This window comes from Sus scrofa, chromosome 1 (assembly GCF_000003025.6).
Source record: "Sus scrofa isolate TJ Tabasco breed Duroc chromosome 1, Sscrofa11.1, whole genome shotgun sequence".
NCBI lineage: Eukaryota > Metazoa > Chordata > Mammalia > Artiodactyla > Suidae > Sus > Sus scrofa.
Genome location: NC_010443.5, coordinates 249,967,980 through 249,982,741, shown reverse-complemented (window position 1 = coordinate 249,982,741; position 14,762 = coordinate 249,967,980). Strand labels below are relative to the sequence as shown.

General features: G+C 41.0%; 1 protein-coding gene across 1 annotated transcript in view; it reads right to left on the bottom strand.

Moving 5' to 3' along the window:
- Positions 2,172 to 14,762, bottom strand: part of ELP1 (elongator complex protein 1) — a 75,021-nt gene continuing 62,430 nt past the window's right edge. Inside the window, exons 32-37 of the mRNA XM_001924394.6 lie at positions 13,439 to 13,552; positions 12,855 to 12,966; positions 11,631 to 11,758; positions 11,029 to 11,183; positions 7,356 to 7,431; positions 2,172 to 3,807 (exon numbers count right to left, since the gene is read on the bottom strand). Of these exons, the coding sequence (XP_001924429.4) occupies positions 3,740 to 3,807; positions 7,356 to 7,431; positions 11,029 to 11,183; positions 11,631 to 11,758; positions 12,855 to 12,966; positions 13,439 to 13,552 (653 nt within the window). The 3' untranslated portion in view covers positions 2,172 to 3,739. The remainder of the gene's footprint in view (positions 3,808 to 7,355; positions 7,432 to 11,028; positions 11,184 to 11,630; positions 11,759 to 12,854; positions 12,967 to 13,438; positions 13,553 to 14,762) is intronic.

Here is a 14,762-nt window from a genome sequence, read left to right as displayed (position 1 = left end):
TTCTAGCTCTGTTCTTCCTTCTCAGGATTGTTTTGGCTACTTTGGATTTTTGTGTTTCCATACAAATTTAAAATTTTTTGTTCTGGTTTTTTTTTGTTGTTGTTCTTTTTAGCTATTTCTTGGGCCACTCCCACAGCATATGGAGGTTCCCAGGCTAGGGGTCAAATTGGAGCTGTAGCTGCCAACCTATGCCAGATCCACAGCAACGCGGTATCTGAGCCACGTCTGCAACCTACACCACAGCGCACAGCAACGCTGGATCGTTAACCCACTGAGCAAGGGCAGGTACCGAACCTGCAACCTCATGGTTCCTAGTTGGATTTGTTAACCACTGCACCATGACGGGAACTCCTGTGCTGGTTCTTTGAAAAATGCCATTGGTAATTTTATAGGGATTGTATTGAACCTGTAGATTGCCTTGGATAGTAATTTTGACAATATTGATTCTTCTAATAATCCAAGAGTATGGTATATCTTTCCATCTGTTTCTGCCATCTTTGACCTCTTTCATCAGTGTCTTATAGTCTTTACCTTACATGTCTTTTGCCTCCTTAGGTTTATTCCTAGGTATTTTATTCTTTATGATGTGATGGTAAATGAAACTGTTGCCTTAATTTCTCTTCTTTATTTTGCCTTTGTACTCACCACCTCTTCCCACAATTGCTGGTTTTGATATCACATTTGTATATAGAAAATTTTCTACTTTTACTGTATGTTTGCCTTTACCAGTGAGCTTTGCCGTTTGTAATTTTCTTCTTTCTACCTGTGGCCTTTTCTGCCTAGAGAAGTTCCTTTAGCATCTGTTATAAAGCTTGTTTGGTAGTGCTAAATTCTCTTAGCTTTTGCTTATTGGTTAAACTTTTGATTTCTGTCAAATCTGAACAGCTTTGCTAGGTTTCATCAAAAGAATGAAATTGTTGTCACAGATGTGGAAAAATAGGGACCCTTGTATGTTGCTAGTGGGAATGTAAAAATTGTGCAGCTGCTACTGAAAAGTTTGGTGGTTCCTCAAAAAGATAAGTATAGTATTAATGTATGATTCAGCAATTCCACCCCCAAGTGTGTACTTGAGAAATGGAAACGTCAACAAGGCCACTTGTACACAATTATAGAGCATAATTTATATAATAGGCGAAGGGTGGAAACAACCCAAAATGTCCATGAATGACAAGATCAGTGGATAGTCATATATGGATACACACAGATGTATATGTAGACATATATGGAAAATTTTTAAATATGCAACAGTGCTAAGAAATTACCCAAGCTAATGAAAACACTAGCTTCTGCCTCAACTCTATTTATTGTCTTGTCTTTTGTCCTTTTAGGGCCGCACCTGCGGCACTATGGAGGTTCCCAGGCTAGGAGTCTAAACAGAGCTGTTGCAATTGGCCTATACCACAGCTCACGGCAACACAAGATCCTTAACCCACTGAGGGAGGTCAGGGATCAAACCTGCAACCTCATGGTTCCTAGTTGGTTCCTAGTCCCACTGTGCCACAATGGGAACTCTGTGCCTTACTCTTTTTAAAAAGTGTTAATTTAAAAAGCATTTGGGGTGGTCCCTTGGCTAACAAATCCGATAAGGAACCATGAGGTTGCGGGTTTGATCCCTGGCCTTGCTCATTGGGTTAAGGATCTGGCGTTGCCATGAGCTATGGTGTGGGTCACAAACGAGCCTCAGATCCCGTGCTGCTGTGGCTCTGGTGTGTAGGCCTGTGGCTATAGATCCGATTAGACCCCTAGCCTGGGAACCTCCATATGCCACAGGAGCAACTCAAGAAAAGGCAAAAAGACAAATAAAAAATAATAATAATAATAAAATGCACTTGGGCTGTAGGAGATAATCCTCAGCAAGTTTCCTCTTGATGTCTGGCACATCTGACCAAAGCTCACTCAACAGAAGCAACAAAATAACTAAGGCTTTCGTTATTTTTAGTTTTCAGTATCCTGTGGCATGTATTTGCTTTAGGAAGAGCTCTTATTTGAGGGAAGTTCTCTAGAACTAGAAATTGTTTCCCCAAATTAAGCATTAAATCATTCCTAGGAGTTTCTCTTTGCCCATGGCTAGCATTTCCCCCCATGATTTCATCCTTGGTTTTGCTTTTAATTTGGAAGGTCTACTCTTACTTGCTCTTTCTCCAAATGAATAAAATTCCATTGTGCCCAGATAAGAGAAACTGACAGTCATTTATATTCACAATTCTTTCTTGCTGCTTTGATACATTATTTCCAGGAAAGTGAACATCCATGAAAAGTCACACCATTGTCAACAGACACATTTACTTCTATTTCCAACCCATCAGCATGGGTCTCTTTACCATCATGCATGGCAGGAGCAGTATCATATATTAAAATGTAATGTAGATTACCATGTTCATTAATCTACACCAAACAGTAGTCACGAAGCACGTGCAGTCTTTCACTGTTGGGCACTTAAGTACAGCAAACCCATTATGAGTAGGAATCAAAAGGTACATTTCTCCAAAGCAAGGTGTTACTTTTTCCTATTATTTTGTGAAAATTTTCAGACAACACAAGAAAGTTGAATTATATAGGGAACATACCTAGCTTCTATAGTTTATATATTTTGCCATATTTAAGGAGATTCTTTAATTACACAACTCTGTGTATGCCCATCTCTGAGGATGCAAAGCAGCACTTCGTGTTCATTTAACCGGAGTAATAAAAGGTCTGGTTCCGGAATTAAAAGCATGAAAGAAAAGTTTAACCTTACCCAGAAGTCAGCCATGAAACTGCTGTCAAAATGAAGTGAGCTTTTTCTAGACTCCCCAAGAGAGAAAACATTCTCATTTCTTCCAAAGAAAGTAACTGAAAGACAAAGGTCAGTTAAGCACTATAACGAAAATAAATGACCTAGATACTGATAAAAAACACTATGTTAAAAGAAGCAATATTGGGAGAAAAAGGAGTAACGTACAAAACTGTGCATGCCATATGATGCACACTGCTCACCCTACCAAATGCGAACAATACTGTTTCAGAAATTCTAACACTGCAAACTCTAGCAACATTCACGGGCAGTAAAAATAGTCCCTGTGGACACTACGGTGATAGGAGGCTCAAACCAGTTATAATTAGAAGTACATGACCTGGTAAGAGATTACAAAATAACTGCTGTCAGCATAGGAAAGCTGAGAATATGAAAAGGATGTACTTCACTTTTCATTCTGCTTTAGTTAAAAAGTGAGGAAGTCTGTAAGTGATTAAATATGACCATCTGTTGGAGATGTACCCATGCTGTTTATAAATAAAATGCTTTCTTTCCTCGAGGAACATAAAACAATTTAAAAACATGACTTTTTACGCTTTTGAGGTAGAAGTCACAAAACATTATTACCAATTAACTGAGGCACAAATCAATTTTGTGATTTGTCTAAGGTATGATTCAGACCTGTAGCTGGGAATTAAACCTGATGTTGATTAACATAAATACCAGAGATAGCTCTCAAAATCAGCACTAAATAAAAGAATAGTAATTTTCACAAAATGATGCTATTTTGGTTAAAGCTTAAAGTCTTGCTAATGATTAAAATTATATACAAAATAAAATAGAGTTGGTATCTGCTGAGGTGTGCTGTGCAGAGCAGCTCTCTGCAATGCTAAGTAGACTGTCCTCTTCTTCCCAGTTTCTGACAGCCAGGCTTCGAGGAATGAAGAGTGAAGAATGGAAGGAAAACAGTCTTCCTTGCCAGAGCCCTTCTAACTCGGGTGAGAGTCACTCTAGAAGGCTTAGTTTCCACTGGGTTCTTCTGTTGATCTTTGGTGGTATGAAAAGGTCAGCATCTGAAAGAAAGGAAAGAGAAACTCTGACAGACATACTCTTTCTTGTGGTGGGAGCTGAGGCAGTAACTCTAAGCTAAAACTAGGTGAATGGGTTTTGCACCTATAACACAACCATCAGAACTGGAGTTCAGGTTGCTGTTACCTTAGCAACCTCCAGGTCAGAGCACACTGAGCCTGGAGGCCCTGCCCCAAGAAGAGGAATTCCACTTCAATGTTTAAGCACATGGGAGGGTGATTCAAAGTGGAAGAATATTCTATATTTCAAATGGGAGAGGGTGGTGGTTGTGTGGGGTTGCAAGGCTGTATACATGCATTAAATTTCAACAAACTCTACACCTATGGAGTTCCCATTGTGGCCCAGGGGGTTAAGAACCTGACTAGTATTCATGAGGATGGGGGTTTGCTCCTAGCCACGCTCAGTGGGTTATGGATCCAGCACTACCACAAGCTGCAGCTTAGATCACAGATTTGGCTTGGATCCCGTGTTGCTGCAGCTGTGGTGTAGGCTGGCAGCTGTAGCTCTGCTTCAACCCCCTAGTCCAGGAACTTGCAGATGCCACAGGTATGGTCCTAAAAAGGAAAAAAAAAAAAAAAAAAAAAAAAACCTATATACCTAAAATCTGTACATTTTACTATATGTAAAAATTTAAAAAGTAGTGGCATGTATTAAATTAGGGGACAGAAAATACCTTATGATAAAAATTTCTACAAACACACTGATAAATAGAATTGAAACTACTTTAAAAAAAAAAACGGAAGAAGCTGGTGATAGTTGGGGGAAATTTATCACTGTTAGATAAAATTACCAGGCCCTTTTTTAGTTAGATTTATGGAGTCTCTTATCTAAGTAGGACTCAAATGCAGGAAGTAGATACATGAGAAAATATGTTTATATAAAGATGTTCTTTCTTAGCATTATTCATGATAAATTTCCAACAGTTCATCTATACATATGAGCCATCAGACATTAAAAATTTGTAATGATATTAAAAATGCGAAAAAAGTGCTCAAAATGTTTAAAAACATGGTTTTCATTATACATATATACGTACATGAACTCACGATTAGAAATAAAATTTTGACATATTTTTCTGTACAATTCAGATTTTCTCTACTAATCATACCAGTTTTACTGTTTCACATACAATTACTACTCTCTACCCACCAAACAAAAACTATATAGACAAAATGACAAGAGATTTTGTTGAAGGATACTGAAAAAGGCAACTTGAATAGATTCACTGTCAACAAGCCCCATTAATTTCATGTTAAATAGTTACTAAATTCTGAATGAGACTTAATCTTTTTAAAAAAGAAGCAAATCATGAAAACAGTCTATCTTATTTTTAAAAGGTATAACTACAACCATATATGATTCTTAGACTTAAGAATAAATGCCAAATATTGACTTAGGGAGCAGCATATGGAGGTTCCTGTGCCAGAGATCAAATGTGTGTGGAAACTGTGACCTAAGCCACAGCTGCAGCAATGCCAGATCCTTAATCCAGTGTGCCGGGCCAGGGATGGAACTGGCGCCTCCAGAGATAAGCTGGATCATGAAACCTCTGCGCCACAGCAGGAACTCCAGGAGAAATTATTCCAACAAACGGTATGACAGCCCGACATCTTTCACATTCCCATGTATGAATTCACAGCACAAAGAGAGTCACTTCACAAAAGTACTTTTGAGGCCTTTATCAGTGTTTCCAAGGACTTCTCTTAATTCTTTTATAGTCAAATCAGTACTTAATTTGAAGCGATTTTGTTATCAATTTTAACAAGTACAATTCAGCTATGATTTAAGCACTTCTCTGGTAACACATTAATCCATTTTATGAAATTACATTTTTGCAAGACTTACAGTCAACCTACATGAAACTACATTGCATTGTTAACATGAAGCAATCAGAAAAGGCCCATCATGTCACTGATCCCACGGATGGGAATGTGTAAGTGTACTTTGCTGCCAGTTATTAGCTGGGAAGGGGCAGGTGAGGAATATCTGAGCGGGACCAATTCTGTGAGTAGCTCATCTGCCTATTTTTGGCTTATGAGAACTTCTCTCTTCCTAGACCGTCCTATAACCACAGGGACATGGATAATACATACTCTGATAATGAAGAGCCTCAACATTTTAATGTCTTTAAGGCTCAGCTGGAAAATGGAAATGCTCTTTGACAAAGTCAACTAGACCACCCTAGGGAAAGGTGTGACTGGACTTGACCTGAAAGTCAGCATCAAGCCAGCAATGAGGAAAAGGCAGAAATCACAACTAGATTAGACACATTAAACAATTAGCCAACCGCCTCCGGTCTAAGATGAATTTTTAGCATCTCAGAACTAAGTGTACATTTTGGGACCCGTGTCCCCTCTAGGAAGAAAGGGATCTAGGAACACAGCAGTTAACTGTCTGGATACCTGAGCTCAGCTGCAATGGAAGGTGGTTCATTTATTCCTGATAGCAACATAAACCATTAAAGTGAAACTTGATTTGACCTGCACAAAACCTACTTCAAATGTCATCAAAATGCTATCACAGTATATACAGCATTTAAGTGAAAGAACTTCCATCATATGCCAGAAAATGCAAACAGAAGTTATAAAAACTGCCAACTGTTCAAAGCTAAAAAGAGGCTCCTATGCTTGACTGATTTGCATGAAGGGCAAATATTCAGGCACCAAATGAATCCGTCAAAAGTTTTTTAACCAACTTTCAAAAGGAAGCCTTTAGGGCTTTGAGGAATATGTAACCTAACTGATGAGTCATCATCCCCTAACAAACATTTTAGGTATAATTTAACAGAAAATGCATGTGAAATGCTAATACTCTTTGGATTTGTTTTCAAATTATACTGTCAATCCTAAGGATGATTCGAAAGATCCAGCTCTTAAGCAAGGTATGTGAAAATGTCCCCAAGACACTATGTAAAACTGCCAATAGCCAACAATGATGATTCAGAAGAGTCCTTAAAATGGCATCAAATTAGACGGTTTAGACTCAAACTTCAACTGTGATGTACTTGTATGGATGAGTGTTTGCCACTGCACAGGTGTGTATGTCAGAATTTAAAAAAACATGTATTTAGGAGTTCCTGTTGTGGCGCAGCAGAAATGAATCCATCTAGGAACCATGAGGTTGTGGGTTTGATCCTGGCCTCGCACAGTGGGTTAAGGATCTGGCGTTGCCGTGAGCTGTGGTGTAGGTCACATGTGGCTCAGATCATGCATTGCTGTGGCTGTGGCATAGACCGGCAGCAACAGCTCCGATTAGAACATCCATATGCTGCGGGTGCGGCCCTAAAAAAAAAAAAGGACAAAAATAAAAAAAATATATACATTCAATGTCATGTTGGATTTCACATCCCCTCTCCCCATGTTCCCAAAACTAGAGATATTAAGCTGATTGTACAAAAGATATAGTCTTAGAACTGGAGGAAAATTGTAGTGACCACCCAATCTCTCCTTATATTAATAGCCTCTCAACACCTACAAAAAGATATTCCTTCTCCATAGTAAGTGTAATAATTTAAAGAGAAAAAAATACTAACCAAGAACAGGAACTGAAGTCTTCTGTTGTTGATAAGAGGCCATGATACTATTTGCAGTCGAATTGGGCCCTAGAACCTAAGGAGAAGGTAGACCGAATCAGCAAAGATTATTTTATACTTCTGATGACAGCAAATACCCAACCTCCACCAGCAGTCCAGAGCCGTTCCTTTTCATTATGGTATCAAACACACATGTGGTTTTCATTTGCCAGTTCCTCCCGCCTCACTTCAGACCTCTAAATCTCCTTCCTACCAGAAGAACAAGGTAAGGATGGGCAAACACAGAAAAAGAAAATCTCAAAGATAGAGGCGTGGTCCTTCCCAAACGAGCAGGCCATGCCCTGCGAGAAGGGGTAAAACAAGAGGTTATAGGATACACAGAGCATCAGGTTGTACTCAAAGATGCGTGACAATTTTGACATTAAAGTATTTACATGCTTGGCACAGAGGAGAATGCAAACTCCACAAGCATGTTCAAGGTAGAACAAGAGACCCCACAGGAATTCCTTAACTGCCCAAGCCTCACAGGCACACACCAGGCCCTCTGCTGCCCTTCACTCAGCTCGGAGCATCTCCCTCCTGCCCCTCCCCGGGGCACAATGAGCAGCCGTGTCACGTGCTCAAAGCACAGCCACGTGACTCGTGGCGCCTGCACTTAGGCCATTACCACGCTTTACCAACCAAAGCAGAAACACAACTTTCCTGGTCATTTTCCCTGGAAGACTCTCAAGCTGGTATCTTGGGTGTTAGGATGACCCGAAGAGAAGAAGGTAAGGGAGACCATGGGAGGCTTAACTACCACCTGTTAGCTTCCGATCCACTGGTTTGGAAGGTGACCGTTATTTCCTCTAGGAAATTCCTATTAGAGTAAATTCAAGTATTGGTGGGGCACCACTTCTTAGCTGCTTTGATGTTTATACTTCGTCAAATGCTTTTAAATCTACCCTCTCCTCTAACCTTCAAAACCCTCCAGTGACGTTCCCAGAGGAGTACGGTCCCCACGCACAACTGAGGAATCCAGACCCGGGAAGCTTATGTGTTTAGAACCAGTGAGCTGAGGACCAGCCTCTCTCTGTCTCAGCTCCAAAGCCACCCTTCTATACAGTGAGCTCGTGAGGCTGGAGCCCGAGAAAACACCCCTCCTTGGACAGCAGTTAAGCTCCAACAGTAGCAGACACCACTACTACCTCCGGCAGGGCTGGAGGGAGGAGGGCGGGGGACTCTGCTCCTTTGCTGGCTCCCTTTCACTCAACAGTAGCTCCTGGGCCCACAGCAGCTGTTCCTTTCAGATTCTTTCGAAGCGCTTAGAACCAGCCTCATCCTGCCCCTCAGAAATATCAGCACCGGCTGGCTGGCACCCCCTTCTCAGAGGTTCAAGACCCAGCTGTGCAGGGCCCCACTGCCAAGCATCTAAATTCTAATGACCCCAAACTCCTCTTTTTGTTCTTTCAGTCTAGGGGTACAAGCTGCTGCCCACAGTTACTATCTTAATGTTCCTTCTCTATTTCCCCTTCTGCACTTTCAGTCCTTTAGTACTTGTTTAACCATTTCCATATGTTAAACTCTCTCTGACATAATAATAGCCATGGTGTTCCCATTGTGGCACAGCGGAAACGAATCCGACTAGAATCCATGAGGACGTGGGTTCGATCCCTGGCCTTGTTCAGTGGGTTGGGGATCCTGCACTTCTTTGAGCTGTGGGGTAGGTCAGACTCATTCTGATCCTGAGGTACTATGGCTGTGGTGTAGTCTGGCAGATGCAGCTCCAATTCAACCCCTAGCCTGGGAACTTCCATATGCTGTAGAGCGGCTGTAAAAAGCTAATAATAATAATACTAACAATAATAGCTGTAGTTTTTGTCTTCCTTCGTGGACTCTGACTGATACACCAGTCTTTGTGAATCAAAATACAGTTTTTTTTTTTTAGCTGCCTTTGCGGCATGTGGAAATTCCAGGGCCAGGCATTGAACCTGAGCCACAGCAGTGACAATGCCAGATCCTTATTCCGCTGAAGCACAAGGGAATTCCCCAAATTCAAACTCTTAACGATAGACCTCAGGTATAAGAGACTGAGCAGATGTAAACAATAAGTAGATGACAATGTATTAGAATTCTTGATGGAACACCAACAGTCTTAACATATTTAGCAAAGCCTGTCATAACAACACACAGACGTGACAAGTCAAATTTACCATAAAACAAGAGGAAAAGCTACTGTCTGGGCTTGCTTTAAAGAACTCTGATCCCATCCATAAGTCTGCACAGGGAGATGAGAGGTCATTTCTGGTCCTAGCCTCCCCCCCACCCCCATACTAATCAAACTGAAGGCTGGGAGTGACCATCTGGCTTTCCCATCTTCTCCGTGATAGCAGTTTCACAGGGAAAGGAAAAACAAAAGCAAACTTAACCTGGGCCAAGGCGTACTATGAACTCTACAATCAAACATAAAACTTCGCTTAGGCAGAAGACCTAGACAGACAATTCTCCAAAGAAGACATACAGATGGCCAAAAAACACATGAAAAGATGTTCAACATCACTCATCATTAAAGAAATGCAAATCAAAACCACTATGAGGTACCACCTTACACCAGCCAGAATGGCCATCATCAAAAAGTCTACAAACAAGAAGTGCTGGAGAGGGTGTGGAGAAAAGGGAACCCTATTACACTGTTGGTGGGAATGTAATTTGGTGCAACCACTGTGGAAAACAGTATGGAGAGTCCTCAGAAAATTAAAAATAGAACTACCATTTGATCCAGCAATCCCACTCCCGGGCATCTATTCAGAGAAAACCATGACTCAAAAAGATACACGTACTCCAGGGTTCACTGCAGTACCATATACAATAGCCAAGACATGGAAACAACCTAAAAGTCCATCGACAGAGGAGTGGCTAAAGAAGTGGTACATATACACAATGGAATATTACTCAGCCATTAAAAGGAAAGAAATAATGGCATTTGCAGCAACACGAATGGACCTAGAAATTACCACACTATGGAGTTCCCTTCATTAACGAACCTGACTAGGAACCATGAGGTTTCGGGTTTGCTCCCTGGCCTAGCTCAGTGGGTTAAGGATCCAGTGTTGCCGTGAGCTGTGGTGTAGGTCGCAGATGTGGCTCGGATCCCGAGTTGCTGTGGCAGCTGTAGCTCCAGTTTGACCCCTAGCCTGGGAACTTCCATATGCCGAGGATGTGGCCCTAAAAAGCAAAAAAAAAAAAAAAAAAAAAAATTATCTTGCTAAGTGAAGTCAGTCAGACGGCAAGACACTACTAACATCATATGCTATCACTTACACATAGAATCTAAAAAAAGGACAAAATCAACTTCTTTGCAGAACAGATACTGACTCACAAACTTTGAAAAACTTGTGCTTTCCAAAGGGGCAGGGGGAATACGCTGTGAGTTTGGGATAGAAATGCTATAAAATTGGGTTGTGATGATCACTGTACAACTATAAATGTAATAAAATTCATTGAATAATTAAAAAAATAAAACATAAAACCTTAATATAAACATAAAAGCTTCAATATAAATCTCAGAGGATTTAACCATGGCACAGTATGTTTTAAGTACAGGAAAGTCTTTTGCTTTGACTTAAGGCCTGTGTGAGTATAACCTTTGAGAGTGATTAAAAAAATGCATCCTCTCTCTTTGAGGAAAACTTACTGGTGTAGCTGAACTCTGCTGGGGGGTGAGAGTCCAAATTTCTGGAATTGACCTTTCCATTAGCTGCAGAGTATCTTCAAAGGTTTTCTGTAATTCCCTTCCTTGCTCATCAAACCCAAAGAGAAAAAGCATCTTTAAAATATGGGATATTTCATCTAGAGAGAAGAAATTGGAGAGTGGTAAGTTGTATCACCAGTTTCAATGCTAGAATCATTACAGACTCCTGGCCCAGCAAAAAATTATCTAACATCATATAACAGTTGCCATTTCCCAAATTGTCTTTTTTCCCCCAAAGCTGGAATAATTCAACCTATCTACTACAAAAAGAAGACAAACCCTCTGCAGCCCAAGAAGGAAAGCAGTGTCTCCTCCTCCATCCTTATCCTGGCTTCAGTGGTGGATACCAGTAAGGAAGGCCTCTAGGCTACTGCTGACAAGTTCTGCTTCCAGAATGTGCCTGAAGTGATGCTTCCTGCTGGAAGTTTTTGTCTTTCCTCAAGTTTAGGAAAATTGTATCTTAATTATCTATGCAACTCTGTCTGTGCTATCCATTTACTCTTTTTTTTCTTTGTGGGCAAGAATCATTAGTACTGAGAATATACCTTTCAGTTGCTCCGTGCTCTGCACCACTTCACTCAGTGCCTCCAGAAGGGCCAGATCCTCCAGGGGACTCCCTTCCTTGAGGCTGTGCTTCTTCCGTTCTGCCTTGCGCCGATTCTTAGATGATCGCCTGTAGAAGTAACAGATGTTTTAACAGGGGCTCTCCTTGTGCCAAAGAGATTAAAATAAATGTAACTACTGGCCACCAAATTTCTGGGAAACCAAATTTCTATATAGATAGATAGATAGTCTTTTGAGAAAAATGGAGATGAGTCATTACAATAATGCATAAAATTAAACTGGGAGAGGAAAGGCAGAAAGTAGTAAGGAAAACCCTGAAAAGTGATGTCTGGCCTGGAAGTTCTGATTAAACTACAGAATAAAATGAGATTACATCTGATATAAGAGCTGGAACACTGAATAGAACAACCACCAGCTTGAATTTTGTAATAAAAACCAAATAAATTTAAAGGCAATAAAATTAAATGTATATAAGAAGATGCAGACATGCCAGATCGGGATTCATATATAATAAAATATATATGAATCTTATATTCCTCCCTGCCTCAGAGGTCTTTAATTACACCATCTGTTTTGTCTGGGACTCTCGCCCCAACTGTCAAAAGCTCAGTTCTAGGTGCATTTCTTGCAATTTCTGATTGTACCACACAACTTCACAGAGCTCCATTCTGAATACCTAAAGCATCACTCAGTTTAAAAATATAATTTTGCATTGTTTTATGTTTCCCAAGCATGACTACAAGCTCTTGCAACTCACATCTCCTTCCAAGGTTTTGGTAGCAGCTACTAACAACTAGCATATGGATGCTTGATAAATACTTCTAACCAACTGAATGCTGAACTGAAGAAGCATGAAATCTTTTCTCTTTATAATCTTTATATCTTTTGCAACGCTTACACATTACAATCACTTAATATTCCTTAAATAAATAAAATCAGTTGTTACATATAAATTGGGTACCCAGTGCAAGTGCTATGTGGGCAATGGGAAAACCCTTAGGCCATGAAACTGTAGCAGAAAACATTTCAAAGCTGAGTCTAATCCCTTAGAAAAGGTGGGAAGGTCCTTGCACAAGTTCCACAGGGCCTGAGACAATGTCCTCTCCCTCCTGCCACACCGTCCTGGTGGAAAACTGACCTATTTACTTGTCCTTTCTCTGTATACCCAGGGCATGGTCAGGGTGCTGAATAAACATGATACATACGCCGATATCCTGGAGTTACTATGGGAGTATCTGCCACTCATGTCACTGCCACTCATGACACTGCTAGTTTCAGAGAAGAGATCTGACTCTTGACCATGGGGTGCCTCATCATCTAGAAAAGAACCAGATGCAGAATGAAAACTCGGCTAATGAGGGTTTAACCTTCAGTGGGGTAAGTGGACTGTGGTTAACCTGGGCAGGGGCATATCTAAGGACATATGAAAACCAGTACAAAGTTGACCTGAAAATGAAATGAGATATTACGTACAGTTTTACAATTGTAAACTAGCACTTTACCAAATTTTACTTTTTTGTTTTTGTTTTTAAAGCAAAGGAACTTTTGGAAATGAGCTCAGAGTAGTCAGCTGCTCTGGCTGGGAGTGAGGGGATGTGTGGCAGAGCTCTTCCTATTTGTTCTTGGTCCTGCTCTGAAGACCTCCCCCAACACCCACCACACAGGCCTCAGACGTCCACCTGGCACAGTAGTCACCCTGCAGGAGGCACAATAAGCAGCTAAGACAAAGTGTGATGCTGCCTCCTCACCCCTGCAACCCAAGCATCACTGTCGTCAGGCAGACACTCACCCAGATTCACCTGCTGTGCTTGTTCCTTGAGCTCTCGAACCACCAACAGACGGTTTTTATGGCGACTGAATATGGATGACTGAGAGTCCAGAAATGCCATATAATTTTTCTGGGCTGAGGGTGCAGATGGAAAATATTTTGAGCAGGATATTTAAGCAAAGAGGGAAAAAAAAAACTACAGGGGAAGGTAGTTAGGGAGTTGGACTTTAACAGAAAGAAAACAAGTAACCAGGTTTTTTAAGCAAGATTTTTTCCCTTAATGAGAATTAACCAGCTCTGCTTTAGGGAAATGAACCAGAGATTGAGATTCCAGACCTTAAAGTTCATCAACATCATCCTAGAACACTCTCTACCACTAAGCTTATAAAATCACCTGAACGATGACTTGGTGTCTAACCCAAGAGAAGACTGGCAAACAAAAGGCATGTGCAGGGAGCTGTTCACAAAAATGGGAAGAATGTCACTGAAATGCTTCCTAAATGTAAGTATCACGTCTCTGCAGAGGAACTGTCAGCATTTTTCTAGGTTCTCATTAGCAGAGAAAAAGCCAAGAATGGATTGTTATAGAGCCAGGAAGGATGCTTCCAGGTATCTAGTTAGGGGACCTAAAGAGAATGATACACAAAGAACATACCAGTTTTAAGGAGAACAGGGAGCAGGCCCAGTGAACACAGGTCACTGTCAGAAAGGCCAGACATTACTTGCAGGGCAGACTGTGCAAAGCTCACACTCAAGCTCTAGGCCCAAAGATTTCTGTGAATCAAACTGATGACCTTCTACACTTACCTTTAAGGGATTACAGTGAATACCAACCTATTCTAGAACTGATGACACGCACCTCCTCTCAGAGAACCATCAACTTCATTTGCAAAGATTAGTTTTTTGGTTTAAAAAAAATTTCAGGAGTTCCCGTCGTGGCGCAGTGGTTAACGAATCCGACTAGGAACCATGAGGTTGCGGGTTCGGTCCCTGGCCTTGCTCAGTGGGTTAACGATCCGGTGTTGCCGTGAGCTGTGGTGTAGGTTGCAGACGCGGCTCGGATCCCCCGTTGCTGTGGCTCTGACGTAGGCCGGTGCCTACAGCTCCGATTCAACCCCTAGCCTGGGAACCTCCATATGCCGCGGGAGCGGCCCAAGAAATAGCAACAACAACAACAACAACAAAAAGACAAAAAAAAAAAAAAAAAAAAATTCAAATCTACATAACAAGTTGCAATTATTCAAGGGACATACATATACCCTTTACTGAACATTTTGCTGTATTTCTGGCTTCCTCTGTTTTTCTCTACACACACATACACAATTATTTTTGTGGACTCCTTTGA